Here is a 25,396-nt window from a genome sequence, read left to right on the forward strand (position 1 = left end):
GCCCGGTCCATAAAGTTCGTGGTGGCCCCCGAATCTACCAGCGCGTGTGCCGGGATCCCTTCCGGCCGGTCACCCACCCACACCCGGGTGTCCAAAATCAGGTGCCGAGGGGGCCCGGGGTCCACGTCGGCCATGTCTGGCGGGGGCTTGGTCCGTGCCCGGCCTAGGGTTTCCCCTGGGCCGGGCCTGCCCCGTTTCCCGACTGGCCAGGCCGGGATTCGGGGACGGGCGTACGTGCTCCGCCGCGCTTCCTGGGGCATGCGGCGGCGAAATGGCGGGCTCCCCACAGTACAAGCACAGCCCCCCTTGGCGCCTCCGGCTCCGCTCCAGGGCCGTCAGGCGAGGCCTGGCCGCTCCTAACTCCATGGGCTCCTCGGCGGCAGCCACGAAGCGCGGGGTGGCCCGGGACGGGGTTGGCACGGGTCGAGGAGGCGGCGGTCTTTGACGGTTGCGGGCGGCGACAGGGCGGGGCGTTGCTGGAGGCAGGTGTCGAGGCGCAGGCAGAGGGCACCAGGTCAACGAGGGTCCGCGGCGCCTCCACCCGAGCCAGCTCGTCCTGCAGCTCTTCCGAAGGCCCCTCTTGAACGTCCGCTAGTGCCGTGTCGTTCCAGTCGAATCATGGCACAGCAACCGAATTCGCGATGTACTCCCGGAGGGGCGGGGCCCTTGTTGGATCTCTCCGAGGCGCCAGGCAGCCGCCTGGGCCCGCACAGGGTCTTCATACATCAGGCGTGGTGCCCCAGAACCCCTGGTAGTCCGCCAGCAAGAGGCTGTCCCTGAGCACCAAGGGCGTGGCCCACTGCGCAGCCTGGCCAGACAACAGGTTCATCACGAAGGCCACCCTGGCCCGGTCATCTGGAAAGTCCCCCGGCCGCATTGCCATGTAGGTCTGGCACTGGGCCATGAAGGCCGGGAACATCTCCATCCGTCCTGAGAACTTCTCCGGCACCGGTACCGGGCTGTGGCGCTGAGGAGGAGGAGGAGGAGGAGGTTGGACTGCTGGGGCATTCCCAGCAGCCAGTTGAGCAGTCAGCTGGGCGACTTGCTGTTGCAGTTGCTGGTTGTCTGTTTGTAGCTGCTGCACAATCAGCGCCAGCTGTTGCAGATCCATCTTGTAGATGTGTGAGGAGTCAGGCAAGATGTCGTGTCCCACTCCTCCGCTGACGGCTGGGTCCGGGAAATCCGAATCAGGCGTGCCTCTGCAGCTCTGTCCAAAGTCCTAGCAAAGTCCTCAGAGCAGGCAGGAGACCAGTAAGTGACTTCAGCAAGATAAGTTTGACTTTTTGCCTGACTCAGAGACTGCCAGAAAGTAGCTCCTTTATATAGGCCATGGGGTGTGGCACCATGACTCAGCACTCATTAAGGCCTGCCCCTCCCTTCCCTCTGTAGCCTCCGCCTCTCCAATCTTCTGATGCGAGGGTCACACCAATCAGCTGTTCTTGGGAGTAAACCCTCCTCAGGCTCACCTGCTGTGGAGGAGGGGGAGGGGTCTAGCTGCTCCGTTTGCCTGGGCATGGAGTCAGGGCTGGGGCAGGGAGATTCTCCTTCTGCAGTTTGTGTGGGCATGGAGCCAGGACTGGGACCGGGAGGCATACATTCCTCAGTGTGCGGGAGCAGGTAAGAAGGCCCCGGCTGCTCTGAGGGCGGGCAAGACACAACATAGGGGCACACCCCCTTCTGTGCCCAACCAGGTCTCCGTAATGCCCATAAAGTCCGTGGATTCCCCCTGAATAAGGTCACAAATCAGGGGGGCTTTATTAATCACGGACCGGGCATTACACAACATCAACCGGAGGCCCGGGCTCTGAGGATCCTGGCCTTCCGGGGAACGGGGAAAGACTGGGGGGCCGGAGCACGTGATCGCTTTTAAACAGCGAGCACGTGCTCCCAGAAAACGATACGGCCCCTTGCTTCCGCCATATCTGCCCCTCCTGGACTGATTTTCTAATTTCCAACCGTAATTTTGAAAGTTCCCCTGAGTACTCAGCATTCCATTCTCTACAACCTCCTGTTTGTTACCTACTACACAGGACTCCCATTTTCCTCTGGTTTTTCTTTACCTTAAGTTTTCACCTCTTTCCATTTCTGCTTTCAAACCAGAATTTCTTTCACTCCTCATCATAAATCTTTACTTTTCGGTTTTTTCTGCCCCATTTCCTTCAGTTCATATAACTAAGCCAACTTCAGCTGCACAATCTTTTCATTTATCTCTTCCTGCTATAAAATTAAGGATTAGATAAATTAATGACTTCTGCACACAGACTTACAGCTCTCACATGATAATAATTTGTTATCTGTCAATATAGTTTTCTGCATTTTGGCTCTATATTTGGGAAGGAGGAGCTCTTCTACAATTCTTGGCAGCACCAGAGGGTTAAATATGCAGGGCTATGTTTTTCTATAGAGACTATGACTTTATCATATTTGTGAAAGCACTGGGAATTCTAATAAAAGTGTGTGTCATTGCTGGAATTCTTGGTTGTCCCATTTAAAAACATCTGATGCATTCCTGTAGTGACATCTACAGTTGTGTAAACATGACCTCTAGAAATAAAGCAGAAGCCATGCCTTCTCCTTGCCAATCTAAATCCTGAACTCCCAATCAAACCTTAAATTTTAGCTTTGAACAACATAACCCATAAAGAGCACTGTATTCTTGGCTCTTTGTAATTTCTTAGTTAAATGCAATTGCTATCTAAGCTGCTACAAATGTAATATTCGGGAATGTAGAAACATTATTAGGTACCTAATAACTGAGGTTGCTAGGCTGGATACTAAAAATGATCTCATGTTCCTATCATGCAACAGTTTTTTTTCAGTTAATGTTTGCATTCTTCGCATCATTGTGTAAACCTATCACATTTGCAGTGGATTACATTATGGGAGAACAGAATAACTTTGGACTCATCAATTATTGGATCTTGCAAATCCAGACAGTTGATAAACAGAAAAAAAGACTGTTGGGTCTGGTGAATTATCCTATATCACTAGAAGCTACATTTGGCCAGATGGGTTATAATTTATGCACACTTGTACTTGCAGTAAGTTTTTTCTAACAATGAATCAATAAAAGCATCTCCCTTATGTCCTTGAGAGAGGAAAGCTCTGCAAAGCAGCCAGCTTAATTTTGTTTCTACTTTATAATATATATAGTCAAACTATATGTTTTCAAAACTATACTACCATATTAGCCAGCTGTTGTATTTCAACTTGGTTCACTCAGTTCAATCTGGCCTCTCCATTTTGTCCATCCAGAAATATTTTAAAATGCCACCACTATTTCTGGAACTGAAATATGGGACATACCACAGCAGCAGTGGGAAACAAAACAAACACCTCTTCAGAGTCTTGTTTAAAAAAATAAATAATCAAATGAGCATGTAAAGCACCAAGGTTCCACAATATCCATTCATCTGATTTATAAAGCTAACCAACTCCACAGTGTCTCTGGACAGCTGACATCCATAGAAACAATCCAAAAGAAACAGCCGAAGAGAAACAACAATGCACATGCAGGAGAGCAATAAAACATCCAACCTAACATGCAGGGCCCCATTAAAGACCCACCACCCACCTAGCTGGGAGAAAAGCCATATTTTTAAAGATACTTGGTGTCACATAAAACTAACAAAAGCTGTTGCAGAGTTTTGCATATTATGTTGCAAAATCTGCCCAAGACTACTCTACTTGTGATAGAAAATTATAGAGGGACAGGGTTACTCCACCATCCCCTCGCAGCAGTGGAAAGAAAATCTATGGTGGCAGAAGCAATCTATGAGAGCTTACCCTGACAGTCACATCAGTGACCGCTGAAAGCATTGTGCATTTTCCTATAATCAGAACTAAAGTGCAGTGAGACAAACAGATCCAAAATTGCCTAAAATATCAGAAGAGGAAAGTTGAAATTAGCTCACTCACAAGCCTAAACTTTACACTTGCAAAGTCATGGCATAAAATTGCCATGGTTATAGTCAGCAACTACATTGCGCCTTCTCTTTCCCCAAACTAACAAAGAAAACAGAACCTCAGTCAATTCTGAATATTATAAAAAAACAGGGCTACTCTATCAGAATTGGTAACATCCAGGAATGAAATTTACTTACCTTCCCTACCGGTTCACCAATATGGGCATATGTGCACGTGCAAAGCCTTCTGCGCATGTGCAGAGGCTTAAAAGGTCACAAAAAAGCAATGTCATGACGGTCACGCAGGTGGGCAGAGCCTCCTGCAGCCACCACTACCCGTTCACCTGAGCCAGCTAGAACTGACTGGAATCGTTGCAAAGACCTGCAGGAAGCACTAAGCCTTTGCTGCCATCTAGCAGCTGTCCAGCTTTCTGCAATCCAAATCTGGTAGCCCTACCAGAAATATATAAAGATAGTCCTCAACATATGAACACAATTTGGATTGGAATTTCCATTGCAAAGCAAAATGGTTATTAAGTGAGTCATACCCCATTTTACCACCCAATTTTTTGCCATGATTGTTAAGCGAATCACTGGAGATGTTAAATGAATCACACCATTATTAAGCAAATCTGGCTTCCCCCCTTGACTTTGCCATCTGGCAAGGTTGCAAAAGGCAATCACGTGATCCCAGGGTGCTGTAGCCATGGTAAATACGTAGCAGTTGCCAAGCAACCAAATTTTAACCATGTGACCATGGTGATTTTGCATCAGATATTTTATTTATTTATTATTATTATTTTATTTATTTATTATTTATTATTTAGATATAAGTCATTGTTGTGACTTCAGTCAGTAAACAAATGGTTGTAAGTTGAGGACTACCTGCAAGTACTTACAGGAATTGCTAAGCATAGAGGATTTGTTCTTCACATTATCAGGACAGGCCCTTCTACATGATTCATTGACACATAAAATTTACATGACAATAAACCGTTCTCCATTACCATTAGACTGCCTATTATGTTCTAAAATATATGGGGGGGGGCCCTCTTGAATGGCATCAGTTTGGAAAAATATATAAGCTTCTTTCTGAACGGCACTTTGCCAAAAATCTAAGGAGATGTGCATTTTATTTTGGGGTTTTTTTCAGCATACTAATACTTAAGCTGATCGACTGCTATAATCCAAGTTGGCTATCTCTTTTCTGGTTGGTTGGTTGGTTGGTTTTTTACTTTGTGGGAGTTTTTTAAAAGGTTTTGTTAATCTTTAATGAGTTGTCTTGAGTGCTTCATACCAAGGCATAAAATGTAATACAAATGTTTTCATCTTTCTCAAGATATGTATCTGGAGCCAAAACTGCTTGTCTCTAAGTCTTTAGAAACAGGAACACACAAGAAGAAGTTAGGTGATGAGATGCTTTGAATAAACAAAAAACATAAGGCTGCTGGAAAGGAAAGAAAGAAAGGAAGAGAGACTGCTGAAACATACAGCTTCCATAATAGGTACTCTGCCTTGGTAACTTCAGGTTTAAAGCATACCCGACAACTGCAGGGACAAAGAACCACATTTAGAAAAGCAATGAACAGGAATTCACAGGGATGAAGAAACCAGGCTGCAAAACCAGAGTTCTACAATCTTCCATCTTCCCTCTGTAAACACCAATTCAGGGTTTTCAATTATTGGCATGCACCCATACTTTTCAATATGAAATATCATACAGGATTTACGATAGCCATTTATTTTCAGACCAAATCTGGGAAACCCACTAGCCACAGATTTCTACTTCCAGGAGACATTAGCATAATCATCAGAGTTGCAGATCTCTATTTTCCTTTTCAGGTGACAAATCCTTACAATGATAATTATGAAGCCTTAACATAGTGCTTCCAGGCCTCATCCCCACCCTCAGGCCTCCAAGATCTTCCCCATATGTTAGCATTCTTAACAAGTTTATTTTCTAGCAAATGAGTGTTTGGTAACTGACCACATCTTCAGAGGCAAACATTTTATGAACTGGCAGTTCTCACCCACAACAGATATTTGGTGTTTGGCATCCAGAACCTATTAGTCTACATTATATTTCAGATCCTCTAAACCAATATTTCTCAACCTCAACAGCTTTAAGATGTTAGCTGGGGGATTCTGGGAGTAGACATTCACACATGTTAAAGTTGTTGAGACTGAAAAAAATACTGTGGTAAACTACAGTAACATAGCATATGTGGTCCTGTGCACTGTCATGACTGTGTCCCATCTGCAACGTGGTCCCTTAAATCCCAAAACCTTCAGTACTTAAATCCAAGCCTGGATACAATCTGATCCAAAGAATTTCCAGAATGTTCTGTGTCCTACCAGATATCCCTGGTTCCTCCATTATTGAGATGGGATAGCCAGAGTTCCTCAGGTGTCTGTACCAGCAACACTAAATCTCTTTTTACCTTACCCACTCTTATATGATTAATATAATCATTTCAATCATTCAGTCGTTTTATCATCTCTTCTATCTCTCTGCAAGCAACATCTGCTTGGAACCAAAAGACTCTTGTTTTTTGCATTTCTGTTATACCATGTATCAATCCTTTTAGCCTGTACTTACTAGAAAACGAAAACTGAATAAACTTGTTTTTTTTAAAGCAGCATGATATGTCTGACAGGATCCATATCTCAAGAGGATACAAGCAGAGACCACTCAGAATTCTCTCAAAATTGCAAGTGTGTCCATTGATAAAAAGGCTGATTCTACAGTTAAAGTGTATGTGGAATGGATTAGCTCACAGTTACCCTTATTACACCAGAGAGTTTCCATTCTATTACCTTCATTCATGTGGAAAGTTTCCAGGCTATTGAGAGAATCACATGTGACCATGACTATATATTATAACAGCATGAAGAACTCCAAACATAAAGGATGTTTTTAATAGCTTCTGCATTATAAAGATAACAAGTGGGCTGCCTTCTTATTTGACCAACACCCAATATATGGAGCATATATGCAGTTCCTGCAGGACTCAGTGCTTATTGCTTAAGGTCCAATGTTTGCATTACATTTAAAGTGTCAGAATCATTTTCATGTGGTCAGTAATTCTTAAGAATGCACAGCCACAAGGAATTTACCACATCCTGGAGAAGTTTATCTTTCCAATGGGTCTTTAAAATATGGTGAACAGCAGACCTTATTTTTTGAAAAAAACCCACCACATGAAAATGATAAAGAAACTTTAAGTCATGGTGATGTCAGAATCTTGAGGCCCAACCAGTTCATTTCTCCCACATGCAAGCTCCATGCATGGGAGGCATACTGGTCCTAACCACCCAGAGTCACTGGGAATAAGGCAGCATATAAATTTAATATATTATCAGTCAGCCAGATGTAGAGACTGAATTTGATATTTTTATCCATTTACTGAGTCTTTCCCAAGCTGCCTTATGAAATTGACTGATGGTGATTTTGCCAATGTTGTTGGTGTTCAAGTAGTGCTCCAGTTTGTATCCAGAAATCCCACAATGTTTTAATCTGCTCATTTTTTACTACTTTTTCAACTCTTATATTCCAACCAAATTTTTCATTAGTGGCATATGATAATTTTTCAGTTGTTCTGGTGAATCATTTTGACCTTGGTGTTATGTCTTTGTTTATAATCAGTTTGTACAATCTTCTGCATGAGCGGAGTATATATAATCGACTGTTTCTTCTGCTTTTTTGCACAATCTGCGCTTTGAATCATTTGATGATTTTTTTCAGTTCTGGCTTTAGATTGCATTAGTTGAAATAAATTGCTCTTTTTTTTTTAATGTTCCAGTTGTTGGCCATTTTCAGGTTTTATCCTTACCCACTTTCCTTTCAACCTTGTGTAGAAATTGACCATGTAATGTTTTTCCTTCCCAGTATTCTATCTGTGCTATTATTTTGATATTCATTTTTGTTTCCTGAACATTCAGTAAATTCCCATGTTTAACTTGAATCAATGGTTGTTTTTGGCTGTCTTACTAAACCAGTCAATGCATGCTTTTCTGCTATGACAGCTTATTTGACTTATTTTATTTTACTTGAAGTAAGGGATGCAGTGGTTCAGCGGCTAAGATGCTGAGCTTATAATCGAAAGGTCAGCAGTTCAGTGGTTCGAATCTCTAGTGCCGCGTAACGGGGTGAGCTTCTGTTACTTGTCCCAGCTTCTGCCAATCTAGCAGTTCGAAAGCGTGTAAATAATGCAACTAGAAAAATAGGGACCACCTTTGGTGGGAAGGTAACAGCATTCCGTGCACCTTTGGCGTTTAGTCATGGAGACTTCTTCGGACAGCGCTGGCTCTTCGGCTTTGAAACAGAGATGAGCCCTGCCCCCTACAGTCGGGAACAACTAGCACCTATGTGCAAGGGGAACCTTTAACTTTTAAACATCTGCTCTTTTGCTTCAGAACAGGTATTATTTATCATATCACTGTGGGGATTCTCTACCGCATCTCTTCCTGTTTGACATCTGTAAATAGGTCAAACACTTGCACTTATTAAATGCATCTAACATGAAAGATAAAGCCATTAGGCAGAGCTCCAATGTTCTTTTCTCAATATTGAATTTGTATATGCAGGAGAATGCATCCCTGGAGTGAAGATTCCAGATTGCCACATAATGTAGATTGTATAGATTGTATAGATTGGCAATCTACCATTTGATAACTGGATGAATTGGAGTTTTCCTTCTAAGCTGCCATTCTCCTTTTTCAGTGCCTAGAAGGAAAACTCCAATTCATCCAGTTATTATTCTGAGGGAACTTCAGTGATAACAGAATTAATAAAAACAAGCTAATATGAAGCAAGATAGTTTTATTTGCTTACTATATTTTAGTGCTACCATATTTACCATGGTAAAAAATACACTATTAAAATCAAAGCCCATCACAACCACTCACTAAAACAATATAATAAATGAAAACAAATAAAAGCATATTAGCACCAGCACTAAAACTAATATATATAGGCGTCCAATGACCGATGTTAACATACACATATTAGAAACTCTCCAAACACAAGAAATGGTAGAAAGAAAAGAAGTTCCATACTAGTAGTTATAACAGTGAATAAACTAACACAAAGCATTAGTGAATAAACTAACACAAAGCAACTTTTGCAGCTGTAGGGAGAAGGGATCACTACCAGTTAACTACAAAATAAGTTGCTTCACTTCTAAAGAAGAGGAAGGAAGAATGATCCATTAAGGCATGCCCTGAGAGATGAAAGCTTCCAACAGGAACCTCAACGTGGACCTTAAAGAATGCATATCAAAATGCAAATGCGTTGTTGTAATAATATATGCTTCAGCAACAGATGCTCAGACCCATAAAGCCATTGCTTTGTTGCACATTAAAGGCAGATTATTTTCCGACTGGGATGGTAATGTACTAGATTACAGTGTGTCCCCAATAAAGCATTGCTACTTCTGCATGCAAGATGGGAGACAGACATTTTCATCAGGAATGCATTGGATGTTTCTATATGTAAATGTGGAATGAAACAGAAGCATTTATTTCTGACTATGTAAAATCAAGGTCTTTGCAGGACATCTGTAAGCCAGACTGATGGAAACAATTTCAGCAGTAGGAACAAAGGAAACAGCATCATACGAAGACCAGGTGGGCAGGAACCAATTAACTTTTCCCCACCTGTCACCATTTTCCTCTGTATAATCCAATGTCTGTTCATTTTGTGAAAATACTGAATTAATACAGACTTCAATATTAACACCGCAATGACTGTGAAAATCACAGCAAACCAGATATTTTTAGAAACATTTCTAGCCCTTTGAACTGAAAAGATGAATCATTCATTAACGTATTAATATTAATGAATATTATTGATAGGATGTTGGAAAGAGGAAAGGAAGTCAGCAATTTCACTGGCATGGGACTGGGGCTTTCTTCTCTGTATTTTTTTATTTTTATTTTTCAATAGATGTTTGAAAATATTAGCCAACTTTTCTTAAAAGGTATTACAAATGAATAACAACCGATAACATACTGCATAAATACCATGTTTGTGTGCAAAGCATCAAAACATTAATTTTCTATTCAGTGGGTCTGTCTCCTGTCAGTGCTGGAAAAAATGAACAAAGTCATACTGAAATTAGAAGCAAGATCCTGGGGGGTCACAAGGGTTACATTAAGGTTTGCTCACAAAAGCCATTTGTCAATATCATTTTCATAAAACATTAAAATTAAATTTAATTAATTAAAATTAAAAGTCTTCCCAATAAGAACTGTTAAGACAGGCAGTCTGTGTATTTATTTGATACATATATTTATTTGATATATATATTGGAAGCATTCAAGGGAATTGCTTCATGGATCTTTCCAGGGGTAGCTGGAAGTAGTCACTGAGAATGCCTGGGGCTAAGTTCTTTGGGCTTACATGATATATTAAGAATGTAACACTGAGATTCCGCAATTATTTTATCTTTTCTTCTATAATGGATTTTTATAGAATGAAAACAGGTGATTGAAACAGAGGTGAAGGTTGTACGCAGGATATGAGAACATTTATACCTGCAGTAACATTTTGTGACTAAGGTAAGGCAGCACACAACAAAATCCTTTAAGAATGCTGAGATAACTTGGTGTACAATTTTGATGTTTCTCCTAACTATACTGGGTACACCCTCTCCTTTCTTTCATACAGTTGCAATATTTCTATAATCTAATCAGGTATTCTGTAATCTAATCCAGTTCCATTAAAGGTCCAGCCAGAGACTAAAGTAAGGGTTTCTTCACTGACACTAGGTAGATTTCTTGCTGGGTGAATAAAAAATTCTGGAACACAAACTGCATCAAATTCAAAACACCTAATTTTGAGTTCAGAATGCTCTGTCCCAGGCTGTTTTAATAGTTTTGGAAGTATTCCAAACTCAGAACACCTGTTTTGAATGCGAAATAATCTGTTTGGAACGCGAAGCACGTTCAGAATAATCAAAACAGCCTATTCCATATTTGAAACAGTTTTTTTCTCATTTAAGATAAGGTGTTTCAAATTCAGAACGGATTTACTTCATGAGTACTCATGAGATGGTAAATGAAGTATGAGTGCAATGACACAATAGCACAAGTACTATGGCTGCATACTTGCATCAACATACATAAATGCAACATTTGCTGATGACATCATGAAGTACATATCATTTTAACTGCACTCTGACTGCAGTCTGATACATGTGCCGCTATTCGGGTTCAAAATGTTTTGTATGTTATTGTTTTTTGTGTCTCAAAATCTGAAATGTAAAGAAAAGACTCAATAAACCAAACTTTTCACTCGTCCTTTTGCTGAAATGCTTTCCTTGTATCAGTTTTACCATTATGGATTTATTGGGAGGGACTGAAAAGAGGGCTTTGAATTTGAATTTCCAGAGATTTCCTTAGAAAGCTGAACTTGCTTTATCTTAATATAGTTTTGTTTTTCATCGATCACTTGATGATGATTAGGTGAATGAAGAGCTACCTGCCCCTTACCTCCAGCAACTGTTGTGGCAATATAACATGTGCTGAGGAAGAAACTTTGCTTTTCACATCCCAGGTCAGAAAACAAACTTCTGCCTCTCTTGGCTTTCATGCAGGATAGGCCAAACAGATCCTCATCCCACATCTGCTACACAGAAGTTCAGCAGAGAAACCTCTGACTGCTAAATGTTTTAACAGCCTTCAGTTGCTGTTCTGCAAAATATCTGCTTTTTGTTCAGGAACAATCAAACTCTTACATTTAAGAGAAGAAGCCATTCCTATTTTGAACCCCAGTGATTTGGCAAGTGGGGAGGAATTAAAATAGGATGATTAAGCTCCTATAACTCAAATGCGACATCAACATTTAAACCCCTCTCGGACTTCTGGTTGACGTCGTGGTGAGAATGGCTTGGAAAATAGCGGGCTCCACCAAACCCCGCAAAATCCAACCCAGCAACTGCTGTAGGGAGACCCTACAGGGTCAAAGTCACCTTGTAGAGACGGTGAAGGAAGGAGAGGTGCTTCAAGGTTTGAAGTAAGCTCTCCTGAGCGGCAGCAGGGATGACGGCCATTTTTGGCTAGTCACAAGCTGGGACAACCGGGATCATAAGATTTGTGCTGGAGCAGTCCATGGACAGAGCACTGAAACTGGGTGAGGTAACTTCCAACTCTTACTCTAAAGACTTAAGTACAAGAATTTCAAAAAAATAATCTCCAAGCATTAAGGAAGCAGCATTTAGACGCATGGAGAAGATTAAAGACTGAAAATTAAGATGTAAAAGAAATGCCCAAAGGATGCTTTAAAATATAAAAAGCCTGGAAAAAAGCTTAAACAATCTGAAAGGTGATTTTTGGGAGAAACTGTCTTTTTTATTTGTATCTCTAAACCCCCTGGACTTATCCGATAATCAACTGTTTTGACATACTATTTAATGTTGGAGTTTGGAGCAGAAGAGCCATCTACTGGAAGAAGAGGAACATTACAGTGTGAGAACTTTTAATGAAAGTGAGGAGTGTCTAATACACGTAACAGAAGAAAGTAAACAACACCTGGAAGGCGGCCTGATCTTGATTCTATTTTAGAAGACAATTTAGATATTTTGAAATACTTAATGAGTTTCTTTTTTTTAAGGTTTTTAAGATGAACTAAATTGCAAATAACTAAATTCTATTGTAACTGGTTATTGAAAGGATTGTGAACTTGAAAGATTGGAGGAAACCTAATGGATTCATTTGAATTTGGATTATTAATGCTATTTGACAGTGCATTCTACAAGGCAAAAGAAGAAAGGTGATAAAAGAAAAGAGAAAAGAAGAAAAGTTAAATAAGACTTCAAAATTTGGACAATTGGGAAGACAAATAACTGGTAAACCAAAAGGCTGTAAAATACTAAAGAATTTTAAAGATTATAAATTTAGCAGATTTGGTGGTATAACTATGGGATTGACTAAATACTATTAATAATTGTCTCTGTTGGAGTTTTCAAATATTGAGATGTTGGAACCATAAAGGTATATTGTGTAATTTTTATCAAATCGTTACAAAATGGATTATCAGGGGATAATGAGGTATATGAAGAAATAATTTTGATGCCCAAAAGCATGCATGAAACTATAAAGAACAATAAGGAGACAAGGGGATTGTCTAAAGATAAAGAAATGAGTGTGGAAGTCTCTCAACAACTGGTGGGAAAAGATGACCATGATATTCAGAAAACAGATAAGAAATTAGAAGAAGCAGTAGAAGAGAAAAATCAAAACGAGATGCAAGAAGATAAAGATAATGAAGAGAAAGGATTGATAAGTAGGAATCAAATAGGTAATTCCTTAAAAGTTTATAATAGAACAGAGAAAAAAACGGGAAATATCTTCATAAAAAAGAAAAAGTGATGGATGGGTGCTCAAAAGATACCACAGAAAGAGACATAGGGCAATCCAAAGGGAATACTCAGTGGGTATAAAAATATCAAAAAAAGTTATAAGATTCTAAGAGAGAGAAATAAAAGGGTGATTGAAAAGTCAACAAATGATGGAACTCCCAAAACATTAAGAAATAATGGATAATGATAAAATACATTAATAAAATGAAAAAGTAGAAAATACAAATAGGGAAAATAGTAGCATACATACTAACAGATAATATGATTTATTATAATTAAAAACAATGCTAAGGTTAGAATGTGGAAGTTTAGAATTAGGTAAACTAATTGTATTATTATTAACAGTGTGTTAAAATATATTGTGAACTTAAACTTTTAAGGATTAGAAATTGGGGGGACTTTGAGATATAATTCCGGGATTGATTAAATTTTGTTAATATTTATCCTTATTAGTTGGCCAAATTATTTGGCCTAGATATTTAATGATAAAGAATTATGAAGAGAGAATGGTATTGTTGAATTTGGAAGATTTGGATTATGCATACTTATTTGTGTTATTGTTAGCATTGTTTAAAAAGAACATTGATCCAGTCAATACACTGTCCACAAAATATGTATGATGTGAAAGGAAAACTGCAAATAAAACATGAATTAAAAAAAAACATTTAAACCTCTCTCCCTTTAAGAGATGAGTTCACCACCAAAAAGACCCTGTTTCGTTTGGAGGAAGTTATGAAAATCTGAACCAGAAGTGGAAAGTCACTTAAATGTCATTAAGGATGGAGAGATCTACCTGCAAAGCAATCCAATATCCTGAACTTAAAATATTAAGTATAAAAACCATAGTGGCTGTCATGCTGTGTCCTATGAAATCCCAAAGTAAGGGGTGGGATTTATATTTTCTAACACAAATGCATTTTGTGACCTGGGTGCATTATTTTAATTGCAAGAAAAGGGTGCCTTATTTTAACTGCAAACAAAGAGGTGGAAAAATAAGTAAATATATATATACTGCGCAGGCTGCACTGGCTACCTGTGGTCTTCCGGGTGCACTTCAAGGTGCTGGTTACTACTTTTAAAGCGCTCCATGGCTTAGGACCGGGTTACTTACGGGACCGCCTACTACTACCGATTGCCTCTCACCGACCCATGCGCTCTCACAGAGAGGGACTCCTCAGGGTGCCGTCCGCCAAACAATGTCGGCTGGTGGCCCCCAGGAGTAGGGCCTTCTCTGTGGGGGCTCCCACCCTCTGGAATGAACTTCCACCAGGACTTCGCCAACTTCCGGACCTTCGAACCTTTCGCCGTGAGCTGAAGACATATTTATTTATCCGTGCAGGACTGGCATAGGATTTTAGATTTTATCTAGTTTTAATTTTAGTGGGTTTTATTCTTTTAAAGATATTTTAACTTGGGCCAAATTGAATAAGTTTTTTAAATAGTATTTTATTCTGTATTTATTATGTTTGTTCTGTTTTTATTTGGCTGTAAACCGCCCTGAGTCCTTCAGGAGAAGGGCGGTATAAAAATTTGATTAAATAAATAAATAAATATAAATAAATATAAATAAATATAAAAAGAGTTAGGCCATTAACATGGTAAATTTCTAGTGAAAAATATCTGAGGGAGATTTCAGGCCTTGCACGACTATGCAAGGACTAGTAACTATTTTTATACTTTGGAGAGGAGAGGCCTTTGTTTCATGTTTAAAAGCTTATCCTTCCACATAGCTACTTACGTTTGGTGCACCTCTGGGACCCAGGAACTTTGCTCCAGCCGTGACAGCATTGCCCACCACAGACATTCACCCTGCAAAAAAACAGTAGAGAAAAGGATCAACTGCCAGGTGCAGACGTCGCCAATAAATTCTGCCGCATTTCAATAGCTCACTATTTTTCTCTCCTTGGGGACCCTTTCAAAGCAGGGAGTGGGAGGGGGAATGAGCTAAAAAAGCGGGCTAGAATTATAACAAGAGACTAAAAGGGGGGGGATAGGGGGGAGAGATTGGACTGACACTTCAGTGGAATGCTAGGGGTAGGCAGGAGGGGTGGGGGATTTGGGGCCTGAAGGAAAGTAATTATAAGTGTTCCAAATAAGAATAGATTCTTCAGTACTTAGAAGGCAATAGGTCTTTCCTGACTGTCTGTGAGAGGGCTTTCTTTTTTCCTCTGTGGTTACCTCACTTTCATTGTATGTGACCTAGAGGCACATCTCTCTTGGCTGCGTAAGCATGAAAAGGAGTAGAGGCATCCAAATGCCTCAGCTGTTTACATTCTCACCACCTTCTCTAAGATTAAGGTCCCAAAGTCTCTGACCACATTGGGATGGATGCAGGTCTCTAGCTCAATCTACCTCCCACAAGCCAAAGGAAAAAGGAAGCCAAAATAAATAAATAAATAATAAATAAATAAATAAATAAAAAACCTGGCTAGTCCACCTCATGCCAGGTGAGAAACCTTAGATATCAATATCATGAGGCAGTTTTAGGGGCATAATTAAAGGCCAGCTGAGGGCAAATATTTAATATTATGTTTTTACAATCCTTATGGTTAATTTTGGGCTTTTCTGCCTTGAGGTAGCAGATGGGCCATATCTGCGATGGGTTCCATCAATGAAAGTTTGAGTACTTGTCCAAGTTTAATAATTACTTCTGCCATCTTTTGTTGCAGGTACAAGCTAGGCTTCCACAAGCTTAAATGGAATGCTCTTGTGAATGCCCATATAGTGTAAAATAGTGGGTGATTTAAAGCATGTCTGAATTTTTCCCTCAAAATTTAATCAGTGATCGTTATAAATGGTATTAAGATGTTGAATATTACATTACATTTTTTAAGAAATAAGAGTGATATACAAATTCAAGCAAAATATTTTTAACACAAAGACTTTCAAAACATATTGGAAGAGGTGTGCTAATTTATGAGGCATTCTCTATGCTTGTACTGAAATAAGCTCAGTGTGATTTTGTCATCTAAAAGTAATGTTGACTTTTTCCCTTTAAAACTATGGTTGGTCACTGCAAAGAATAAAGATATTTAAACATACTAATTACTTAAAATATAATCAAGCAAAACTTTAACTGGACCATTATTCTATTTGAATCCATGATTTAATGAGTTAGGCAAGTGCTTCTTAAAGTGTGGTCCTAGGACCCCTAAGGGTCCCCCAAGATCCTTTCAGAGATTAACTAAACCAAAATTATTTTCCAACCTTTGTTGAAAAATAAAACAATATTAAAACCCCTTCAAACAATATTAAAGAAACAGTAGTGGCAGTGAATACATCAAGTTTAATTTTTAATACAGTGAATTCTATTATCATAGTTCACACAATCAAAAGCTCTTTGGAGTCCTCCATAATTTGAAATGGAAAGGTATTCAAGAGAAAAGAGTTTAAGAAACACTATGTTAGAATATTATTTCAAAGAAGAACCTGCTTTCTATTATAACATTCTTAAACTAACCATATGAGATGGATTTACACATCATATGAAAATAGCTAAACACATTTTAGTCTACAGTACTCTAGGTAGTTCTCAATTGATGATCCTAACTGAGCCTGGAATTACAGTTGTAAATTGTTGCAGTCATAAATCGAGGTGTCCCGTGATTGCATTTGAAATTCTGACCATTTTGTATAGTGGTTGTTAAGTAAACAGGAGTTCGTTAAATGAATCAATTTCTACAAATTTTTTACCAGAAACCAGAAGTAAATGCCGGAAATCCGTAAAAGATGTTGCAAATCATGGTCACCTGATATAGGATGCTGAAAATGGCTGTAAAGGTGAGCTAATTACCAAGCACCCAAAGTATGATCACATCGCCACAGGAGTTTACACAGCCATCATAACTCCAAAAACAGACTGTAAGTAGATCTGGGGAGGTAACTTCAAACGATTGTTAAGTGACCAATCATAAGTAAAGGACTATCTGTATTTGTATAAACTACGGAATCATCAAGCCCTTTTTTAATTCGACAGCCACACGTGCATCAAGCATAGTGTTGACAAACAATTCACTATTTTATCCAAGTAAAGAGCGGGCATTTATATGAACATTCAGCCAGAAGTATCTCCAGTTTAACATGCTCCTCTATAAAAACCATGAACTCAAAAGATTTAAATAAACCATGTGTTTAAATTCTTCTTTCAGGTTCTGTAGCCGTGGTTCATTTATGTGAATGATATCTAAGCTAAAACTTTAGAAGGGAGATTCTGCCCCTGCTCCTTTTCACACTGTCTTTTAAACAGTGGAAAGCTCAAAGCAGCTTTTCCTAACTTGCTATCTGCCAGATGTTTCTGGACCTTAACTCCTAGAATTCACCCAAGCGCAGGCTGGCCTTGCTGTTTCACTCCATCTGGAGAACACTCAGCTTTGGAAGTGACTCTAACTAACAGGACCAACACGATGCTGTCCAGAGATATTATGCTACCACTTTCATAGTTCCCAATCACCTCAATTTCTGTTAGGTCGTTCTGTTTGGGAATTATAGGAACTGCACTCTGGAAGGCAACAGATAAAGGAAAACTGAAAGGAAAGAAAGAAGTGGGGGGGGGAAGGTTTCAAAATTGGGGGTGGAGCGGCATTGTGGGAAACCCTAACCAGTGTGAGCATCAAGCATCGGATTCAGGGTCCGCCAGTCCACAGGCACGCGCGATTTTAAGAGGCCGGAGTGGAGGGGGAAGGGAGATACTCAAATGACGAGAGCACCTTGGCCAGGCGGGAAAGCCTCGTCGTCGTCTCCTTACCCTTGCAGTTGCCGCAGATGGGCTTTAGGGTGGATCTTAGCGCCGGAGGTGCCGTTGCTCTGGCGCTGCTGGGTCTTGGAGCGCAAGACGATTTTTCCAGCTTTGGCGTAGGAGGAGGAGGAGGCTGCCGTGTGGATGCCGGCAGGTTTGTGTTGAAGACGCACGGTGGGACCCAAGCGGAGCTGCACGCCGGGATTGCTTGGTTTGCTCATCCGGCGACTTCGCTCCAAGGTGCTAGTGCTGCTGCGCCGAGAGTTGCCGTAAGGGGTATCCACCAGCTCCAGGTTGAACAGGCGCTGCTGCTGTCTTCCGCTCTGCCGGCGGCTCTGAGACGCTCCCGGTTGCAGCACATAGGTGACCGTCCTCACATTCGCCTTTTCGGAAGCGTCAAGCATTGGGCACCAAAAGGCACAGGCACAGAGCAGGAAAGCCCACCTGATCCAAGCCATCGCTTCTCTTCCAATTCCAGGGGACTTCTCTGCCGCCAGGCAAATTCCCACCAACTTTCAGCGCAGACAAAAGAAACGCACGGAGTCCCTTGCTGCTTTGCAATCCCCCTCCGCTTGCGTTGCTCGGAAAGTGCGGCTCCTTTCACCCACCCCACCCCACCCACCCCCCCAAAAAATAAAAGTGCCTTAGATTCGGCGTCTCATTCACCGCCTTCCCGCCTTGCCTTTGCACCGTGCGAGGCAAGTTCAGTCAAAAAGTTTCTGCACCGAATAAGAAGAATACATCGCTGGGCGAGGGAGCTCGAGGAAGATAGCTGGAAGCCTGCAGAAGGGGCTGGTTTTCTGGTTTCAGGGGTTTTCCCCTCTCGGGAGAGAGAAAACAGGCAGGCTGAGGAAACTGGTAGTACGCCTAGGTAAGAACTAACCTTTTTAAGGCAGTTCAGACTGGCGGGGAGGGGGGGGAACCAGTCTTTTAAAAGTTTCTCTGACTGTGTGGCTCCCCTTGAGCGTCGGATCTGTACAACCAATCCCAGATACCCGTGACGTCAGGCAGCCGTTCCTAATTGGGAAAACTATAAAAGGGGCTGGAGCTCCAAAGTCACAACCCAGTTTCAAAAACAGAATTAATGCACATCTGCCAGCCTTCCCTACCTCCGCGATGGCAAGACCTCAGCTGATAGTCTTACCTAACACCATTTTTATGCAGCCTTTAGTATGTGTTGCATTTTCCTAACTGCTGGGTACTGTAATAGAAAGTTACAAAGGAGCTTTCCTTATCAGTGATAGGGAATTTTCTTCAATTTTGCCCCTTGTTCCTCTACTACCCTTGGCTGGTTCCCAGGCTGTGTTTTAAGCATCTTTTTTTCTCTGGGTGGGGCAGGAATATTTTGGATGGCAGCTCTTTCAGTTTGCGTTTCAAGAGCTGGGTCTGCAAAGAGTGGCTTCTGAAGACAGGTTCCTCTGCCATCCATAAAAATTGATACCACCATAAAATTATTAGTCCTTAAGGTAACACAAGATTCTTCGGTGTTGCTGTCAAGAAGGGATCTGAAAAGCCATGGTGTTAAAACATAAAATCAGCTGCATGCCAAGGGCTGCTTTTCATGTGGAATTCCAAAAGTGGATAGCTTGGCCTTCTCTAACAGGAAAGATCCAGATGTGTGAGATTACAAGCCTCATTACTCCCTGCCTGCATATCCATTGGGAACAATGAGAGTGATAATACACTGGTGGGCTCCAGGTTGGGGAATGCTAGCTATATTTATCTTGCCTATTCTGATTTAGCTAAATAAAATAGGAAGAGGAATGAGTATGTGATATGTTTGCTGCCTTGAGTTATTTATTAAATAATAATAGTGAAGGAGAGTTTGAAAAAAAGGTTTTTTTAATTCTTTTATTCACATTGGGGAAGCCATTTGGTAAGTGTAGAAAGACTCCTGGCAATCTTCACAGAAGTTCAAAGTGGGGACATTAACACATGCGTATGGTGTGAATAGATTGCTATGACTAAAAATAATAGAAATGCAGACTAGAGCTTTATAACCATGGTTTGTTTAACCATGGCTTACTATATAAACTTCAGGGGGATAGATTCCCAATGATTAACCATATGTACCAAACAAACCACACCCTGAGGGTCCTTGGTGCTCTCTGAGCTTGCTTGTTTTCTGACGGAAGTTTCATTATTCAAACTAGGTAACATCATCAGTGCTAGTAAGGAATGGGGTTTAGTCTCAATGTATATTCTAGTGGCTTCCTCTGTCAGTGGTGGCAGGAGTGGTCTTGGAGGTTCTTTGGTTGGGGTGCAACAGCCCTGAACAACAGAAAAAGGAAACAGATCATTTATACAGCATCTTCCATGGATATCCAAATGGATATCCATGCAACTTCACCAAAAACTGCCTGACCGTTCAAATCAATATAGCACAACCAACACAAGCTGTAAAAAGGATAACACTGCCATACATCAAAAATGCCTCAGAAACCACCAGCAGACTCTTACAAGCGCATGGAATCAGCCTGGAACACAATAGCAACAGCACTTAGACTTATATACTGTTTCACAGTGCTTTACAGTTCCCTCTAAGTGGTTTACAGAGTCAGCATATTTCCCCCAACGATCTGGATTCTCATTTTAGCGACCTCGCAAGGATGGAAAGCTGAATCAACCTTGAGCTGATGAGAATCAAACTGCTGATCAAAGTGCAGGCAGCCGGCAGGCAGCAGAAGTAGCCTATGGTACTGCATTCTAACTACGGTGCCATTACGGCTCACACAGACAAGCTAAACTCCTTCAAAACAACCTAAGTAAATCAAAACACCCAGCGGCCCCAGAAGAAAAGAAAAAAAGGAGTCATGTGTAATACAATGTAAAGACTGCAATATGACTATGTAGTACAAACAGGGAGAAAACTGGCAGAATAATTTCACAACATATGGATAGACATATGGATAGTTTCAACTGGGAAACTCTGACCATCCTAGACCAAGCCAAGTCCAAAAACAATAGAGAATTCCTGGAAGCTTGGCAAGTTTACAAATTGGCCATCAATTGACACATACATATAAACAACACCTACATACTGTGCAAAGAGACAATCAGCAAATCAAAAAGGAGGAAAAATGACAAAAACACCTCCCCACCAGCAATCAACATTCAAATGAGCATAGATTAACATCAGACCAATAGTCAAGAGGTAAACAATACCCCAATCAAGGAACTGCCCAACAAGTTAACAGTCCAACCAAAGAGACTCAAGACCACTCCCACCAACACTTGGCAGGGAAAGCCACTAGAATATAAAGTGAGACCAAACCTCACTCCTTACTACCACTGATGATGTTATAATTTTGAGTAATGAAACGTCTACAAGAAAATAATGAAGCTCAGAGAGTACCAAGAACCCTTATTTCAATCCTGAGCTACAAATATTTGCCTTTATCAAACCACATCCTGCCATTGGTTACCTTCACATTGAAAAGTAAGCCACAGAAGCCAAATGGAAATCAGTGTGTTATGGTTTATAGTACTCCATGGCTTAGACTCGAACTTGAAACTTCATTGAGATCCACTTCCTGCTAAAGCAGGAATCCTATTCCCACAGCATCCCAGATAGATACAGATCATATGCTTAAGTATCTGTCATAAAGGAACATTAATCTTCTGAGGCAGCCTATTCCTTTGTCAAATAGCTCATATAGCTGGACATTCAGTAAAAATTCTTCTCTTGAACTTTAAACCTGTTGGATCAAGTATTTTCCCTGTAGCATCCATATATTTTTATTATTTATTATATTGCTTTATTAAAAGAACTATGTTTTAGTTTTTATATTTTGTTGGCTTTCAGAATTCTAACTATTCTAGGTTCCTTTGGGAAGAAAAGTGTGTTATAAAAACACATCTTTGACAATTATGTACCATTATATTTAAGACCAAAAGTAATGGTAATCACACAGGGTAAGTCTGTGCAATGAGGCTGGAAGATTTGTGGCTGTCCAGATGTTAAATTAAAAATCTTGTTATCCTTAACTATTGGCCATGCTAGCGGTTGGCAATTGGATTCCAACATCTGGAAGACTATAGTTATTTCAATCCTTCTAGAATTGCTTATGGGAAAATAAGTCCTGCCTGCATTTAATGAATGTATTTCCAGATAGTTATATGGACATTATAAGGTTTAACCCTAAAGAAATTTAAATTTATTACTGAATTCAGTAAAATATTTCTGAATTGCATGCCTGGAATGATACTGCACACCAGAAGTTAATGCTATACAATTTTATGTACATTTATTCCAATGAAAATTTTTAAATCATATTATATAAATTTATGCATTTTCATGTATTAAATATGCATTTTCATGTATTAAATATCAAAACATCAATGCCTCTTAAAGTATAAACAATTATATTACAACCTTTCTAAAGTGTAAAAGATTCTTTGTTGATGCTGTTGCTTCTCACCGAAAGTTGTCTTGTAATGCATTTAGAATCTCTAAATTATTGCCAATAATGCATATTTTACATCTGGACAATGGCCAATTTTATTTAAACAGTCTTTCAAATAGATAAATCATATTAGCTGGCTAAAAGAAAATGGCTAAAAGAGACCATCCAGTGCGAGCTGAAGAAGCTTCTTGGATAAGAAGGAAAACGTCTGCAAAGAAAAAACAGAAAGTCCAGTTGCCTATTGAAAAGAAGAAGAAAAAATGCACCTTTGGGATTAGAAGAGAATGGTTAAAAGTGAATGCTGGCAAAATTTATCAGATTTGGCATTTGTGAAGTCCATGCGCAGAACAGAACCAGAACATGCCCATGTCTTTTGAACACTGAAAAGACTAAGGTAAAAGACATCAATCTAGGCAGGCCTTTTCTAGTATGGTATCCTACAGATGAACTGGCACTTCAGCTCTCATAACTGATGATCAGGAGATGCAGAGAGAAGTTCAGTACCACATGAGTATATTGCTCCAATGGACTAGCAATAAATTGACAGCACTACCAGTATTTAATACATCAATCCACAGTCATCTCTGAGTACAGTATTGAATAAAGCCTTCTGCCCCTTCTTTACCAGCCTTTTATTTTGGTATTACAACACTCTTGTAATCTTGATTTCCCAATACAGGCCTTCTTTTGCCCAGAGCAAAGTTTAATTGGATTTAATGCTGACTGCATGCCAGAAAATAACCAACTTTTCCCACTTCTGGAAAAAGTATGCGCATTTTATGAACCGTCTCAGTTCAATATTTGGGGTGTTCATGTGACTAGACAAACCTGATCAGGCATCACTAGATCCCTAGAGGGATCCTTTTGTAGGAGGAGAACTGTGTTATTCTATACTGGTAAAAAAAAAAGTAAGGTAGTACCTTTTCTAACTAACACATTTTATTAAAAGACATAAGCATTCATGAGCTGCTGCTCACTTCATCAGATGCATAGAGTGAGTAAACTCAAGTAAGGTTTAAATTGGGTAATGCAGGCTGAAAACAGGCTATTTATGCAGATACAGGTTACAGGTGAGACAGATTACAAGTGTTTGCAAAAAAGGATCTTGGAATAGTAATCGATTGCAAGCTGAATACGAGCCAGCCGCATAATGTGGCTGTAAAGAAAGCAAATGAAGTTTTACATTGCATCAACCAAAGTATAAGTTCCAATTGCTGGAATGCAATTGTTCTAGTTTATTGGTCAGATTTCACCTTGAGTAGTCCAGTTCTAGGCATCAACGTTTCAGACAAATGCAAAACAGGATCAAACAAGGGCAACAAAGATGAGCGGTGGACTTAACGATTATCCATATGGAGATAGGCTGAAAGGTATGTTTGGCCTTCAGAAAAGATGACTGAGGGGAATAGGATAGCACTTTTTCGAATACCTAAAAGAAAGTCACACAGAAGAAGGTCAAGACCTGTTATGCCTTCCAGAGTGCAAGATACACTTTATAATGGATTTAAGTTACAACAATATAGATTCTGAATGAGTGTGAGTTTAAAAAAACCCAACCTATAACTCTGAAGAATAGTTTAACAGTGGATTAATTACCCAGAGTTGGTAGGGTTGTCTTCTGTTTCGGCAAACGGGCATCTGCTTGGACTGCTCTATTTTAAATTCTTGCAATGAGCAAGATGTTGAATTCAGTGGCTTAAATTGCTTCTTCCAGCTCCTATGATTTTATAATTTTTTAAGAAAATATTTTTATTAAACCTTTTTTTAAAACAAAAAGAAACGTTAACACTTTTTTCAGTTTTGCATCGGTAACCAATACTTATACATTTTTTCTCCCTAATTTTAATATATCTTTTATACATATATTTCTAATATTAATTATTACACAATTTCTTTTCAACAATTTTTGTTTCCTCCTATTTGTTCTTATATTTCTACTGCTATTTCAACCATTATTTAATCTTTCCTTGTCTTTTTTCTTTTTCCTCCATTTATACCATTTCTCCCATATTAGGTAATATTCTGTTTCCCCGTTTTCTTGTATTCCCTTCGTAAGCTTATCCATTTCCGCACATTCCAAAACTTTTCTAATTACATTATCTTCGTTTAGTATATTATTGTTTTCCAATTCTGTGCGTAAACTATTTGTGCTGCTGTAAAACTGCTGATTTTATAATTTTAAATACCAGTATTAGCAGTTGCATGCACTCATAAACCACTTTTGTAGCAAGGCGCACATGTAAACATCTCTTTGATGTACTATTACAGTATTGCATTTTCATTCTCTTCTCTGTTGTCACCTATGTTGAAATGCTGTAAATTCGGCAGGCTTATAATTTTAAATTATCAGTAGAATTAAGAGTTCAGCTGGAGAGAAGACAGTCTACTCAGTTGAACTATAAAGGCATATGATTATTGTTTGCTGGCATTGTTACAAGAACTAATTATTGGGAACCTTTTTTTGTTTATAGTAAATCTGTGGTAATGAGATGCAACTATATGTCTGTCCAAATGTCTGCAGCTTACATTCTAGCAAAATTCCAAGAACAAAAAGTTCTAAATATCCTCTCTTCAGTTGTAGCAAAACACTCCAAAAGAACACATATGCATGTTTGGGATGGTTTCACTGTTCTGAACTTTGTCAGAATGAGATCATATCTATTTTTTTAGCTGCTTCTATTCCGTAAGTAGTAACAACTGTACCTTCCTCCTCCAGCAGAATTAGTTATTTTTAAGTAAATGCAACAAGTTATATCAAGTGGAAATGTCAGTTAAAAAGACAAACCTGCTTATTTTATTTATTATAAAATATTTTATTTGCTTCCTGCATTTCATACAACAAATGCTACCAAACAGCGGGCAAGTAGCTTTTAAAAACTCTAGAAAAGATCCAAGAAGCAAGATTTAAGTATAAAATGCATTAGGACTCATAAGGCTAATGTCCAACAATCCCATGGGGTAGGATAGTTCATCTGAATAACACCAGTA

The 25,396-nt window shown here is 39.7% G+C and overlaps 1 protein-coding gene across 3 annotated transcripts in view; it reads right to left on the minus strand.

Annotated features, from left to right (window-relative positions):
• Positions 1 to 18,611, minus strand: part of LTBP1 (latent transforming growth factor beta binding protein 1) — a 240,885-nt gene extending 222,274 nt beyond the window's left edge. For all 3 annotated transcript variants that reach the window (XM_058164199.1, XM_058164191.1, XM_058164180.1), the window contains exons 1-2: positions 18,012 to 18,611; positions 15,006 to 15,076 (exon numbers count right to left, since the gene is read on the minus strand). In XM_058164199.1, the coding sequence (XP_058020182.1) occupies positions 15,006 to 15,076; positions 18,012 to 18,460 (520 nt within the window). In that variant the 5' untranslated portion in view covers positions 18,461 to 18,611. The remainder of the gene's footprint in view (positions 1 to 15,005; positions 15,077 to 18,011) is intronic.
• Between the last annotated feature and the right edge of the window lie 6,785 nt (positions 18,612 to 25,396).

Source organism: Ahaetulla prasina, chromosome 1 (assembly GCF_028640845.1).
Source record: "Ahaetulla prasina isolate Xishuangbanna chromosome 1, ASM2864084v1, whole genome shotgun sequence".
NCBI lineage: Eukaryota > Metazoa > Chordata > Lepidosauria > Squamata > Colubridae > Ahaetulla > Ahaetulla prasina.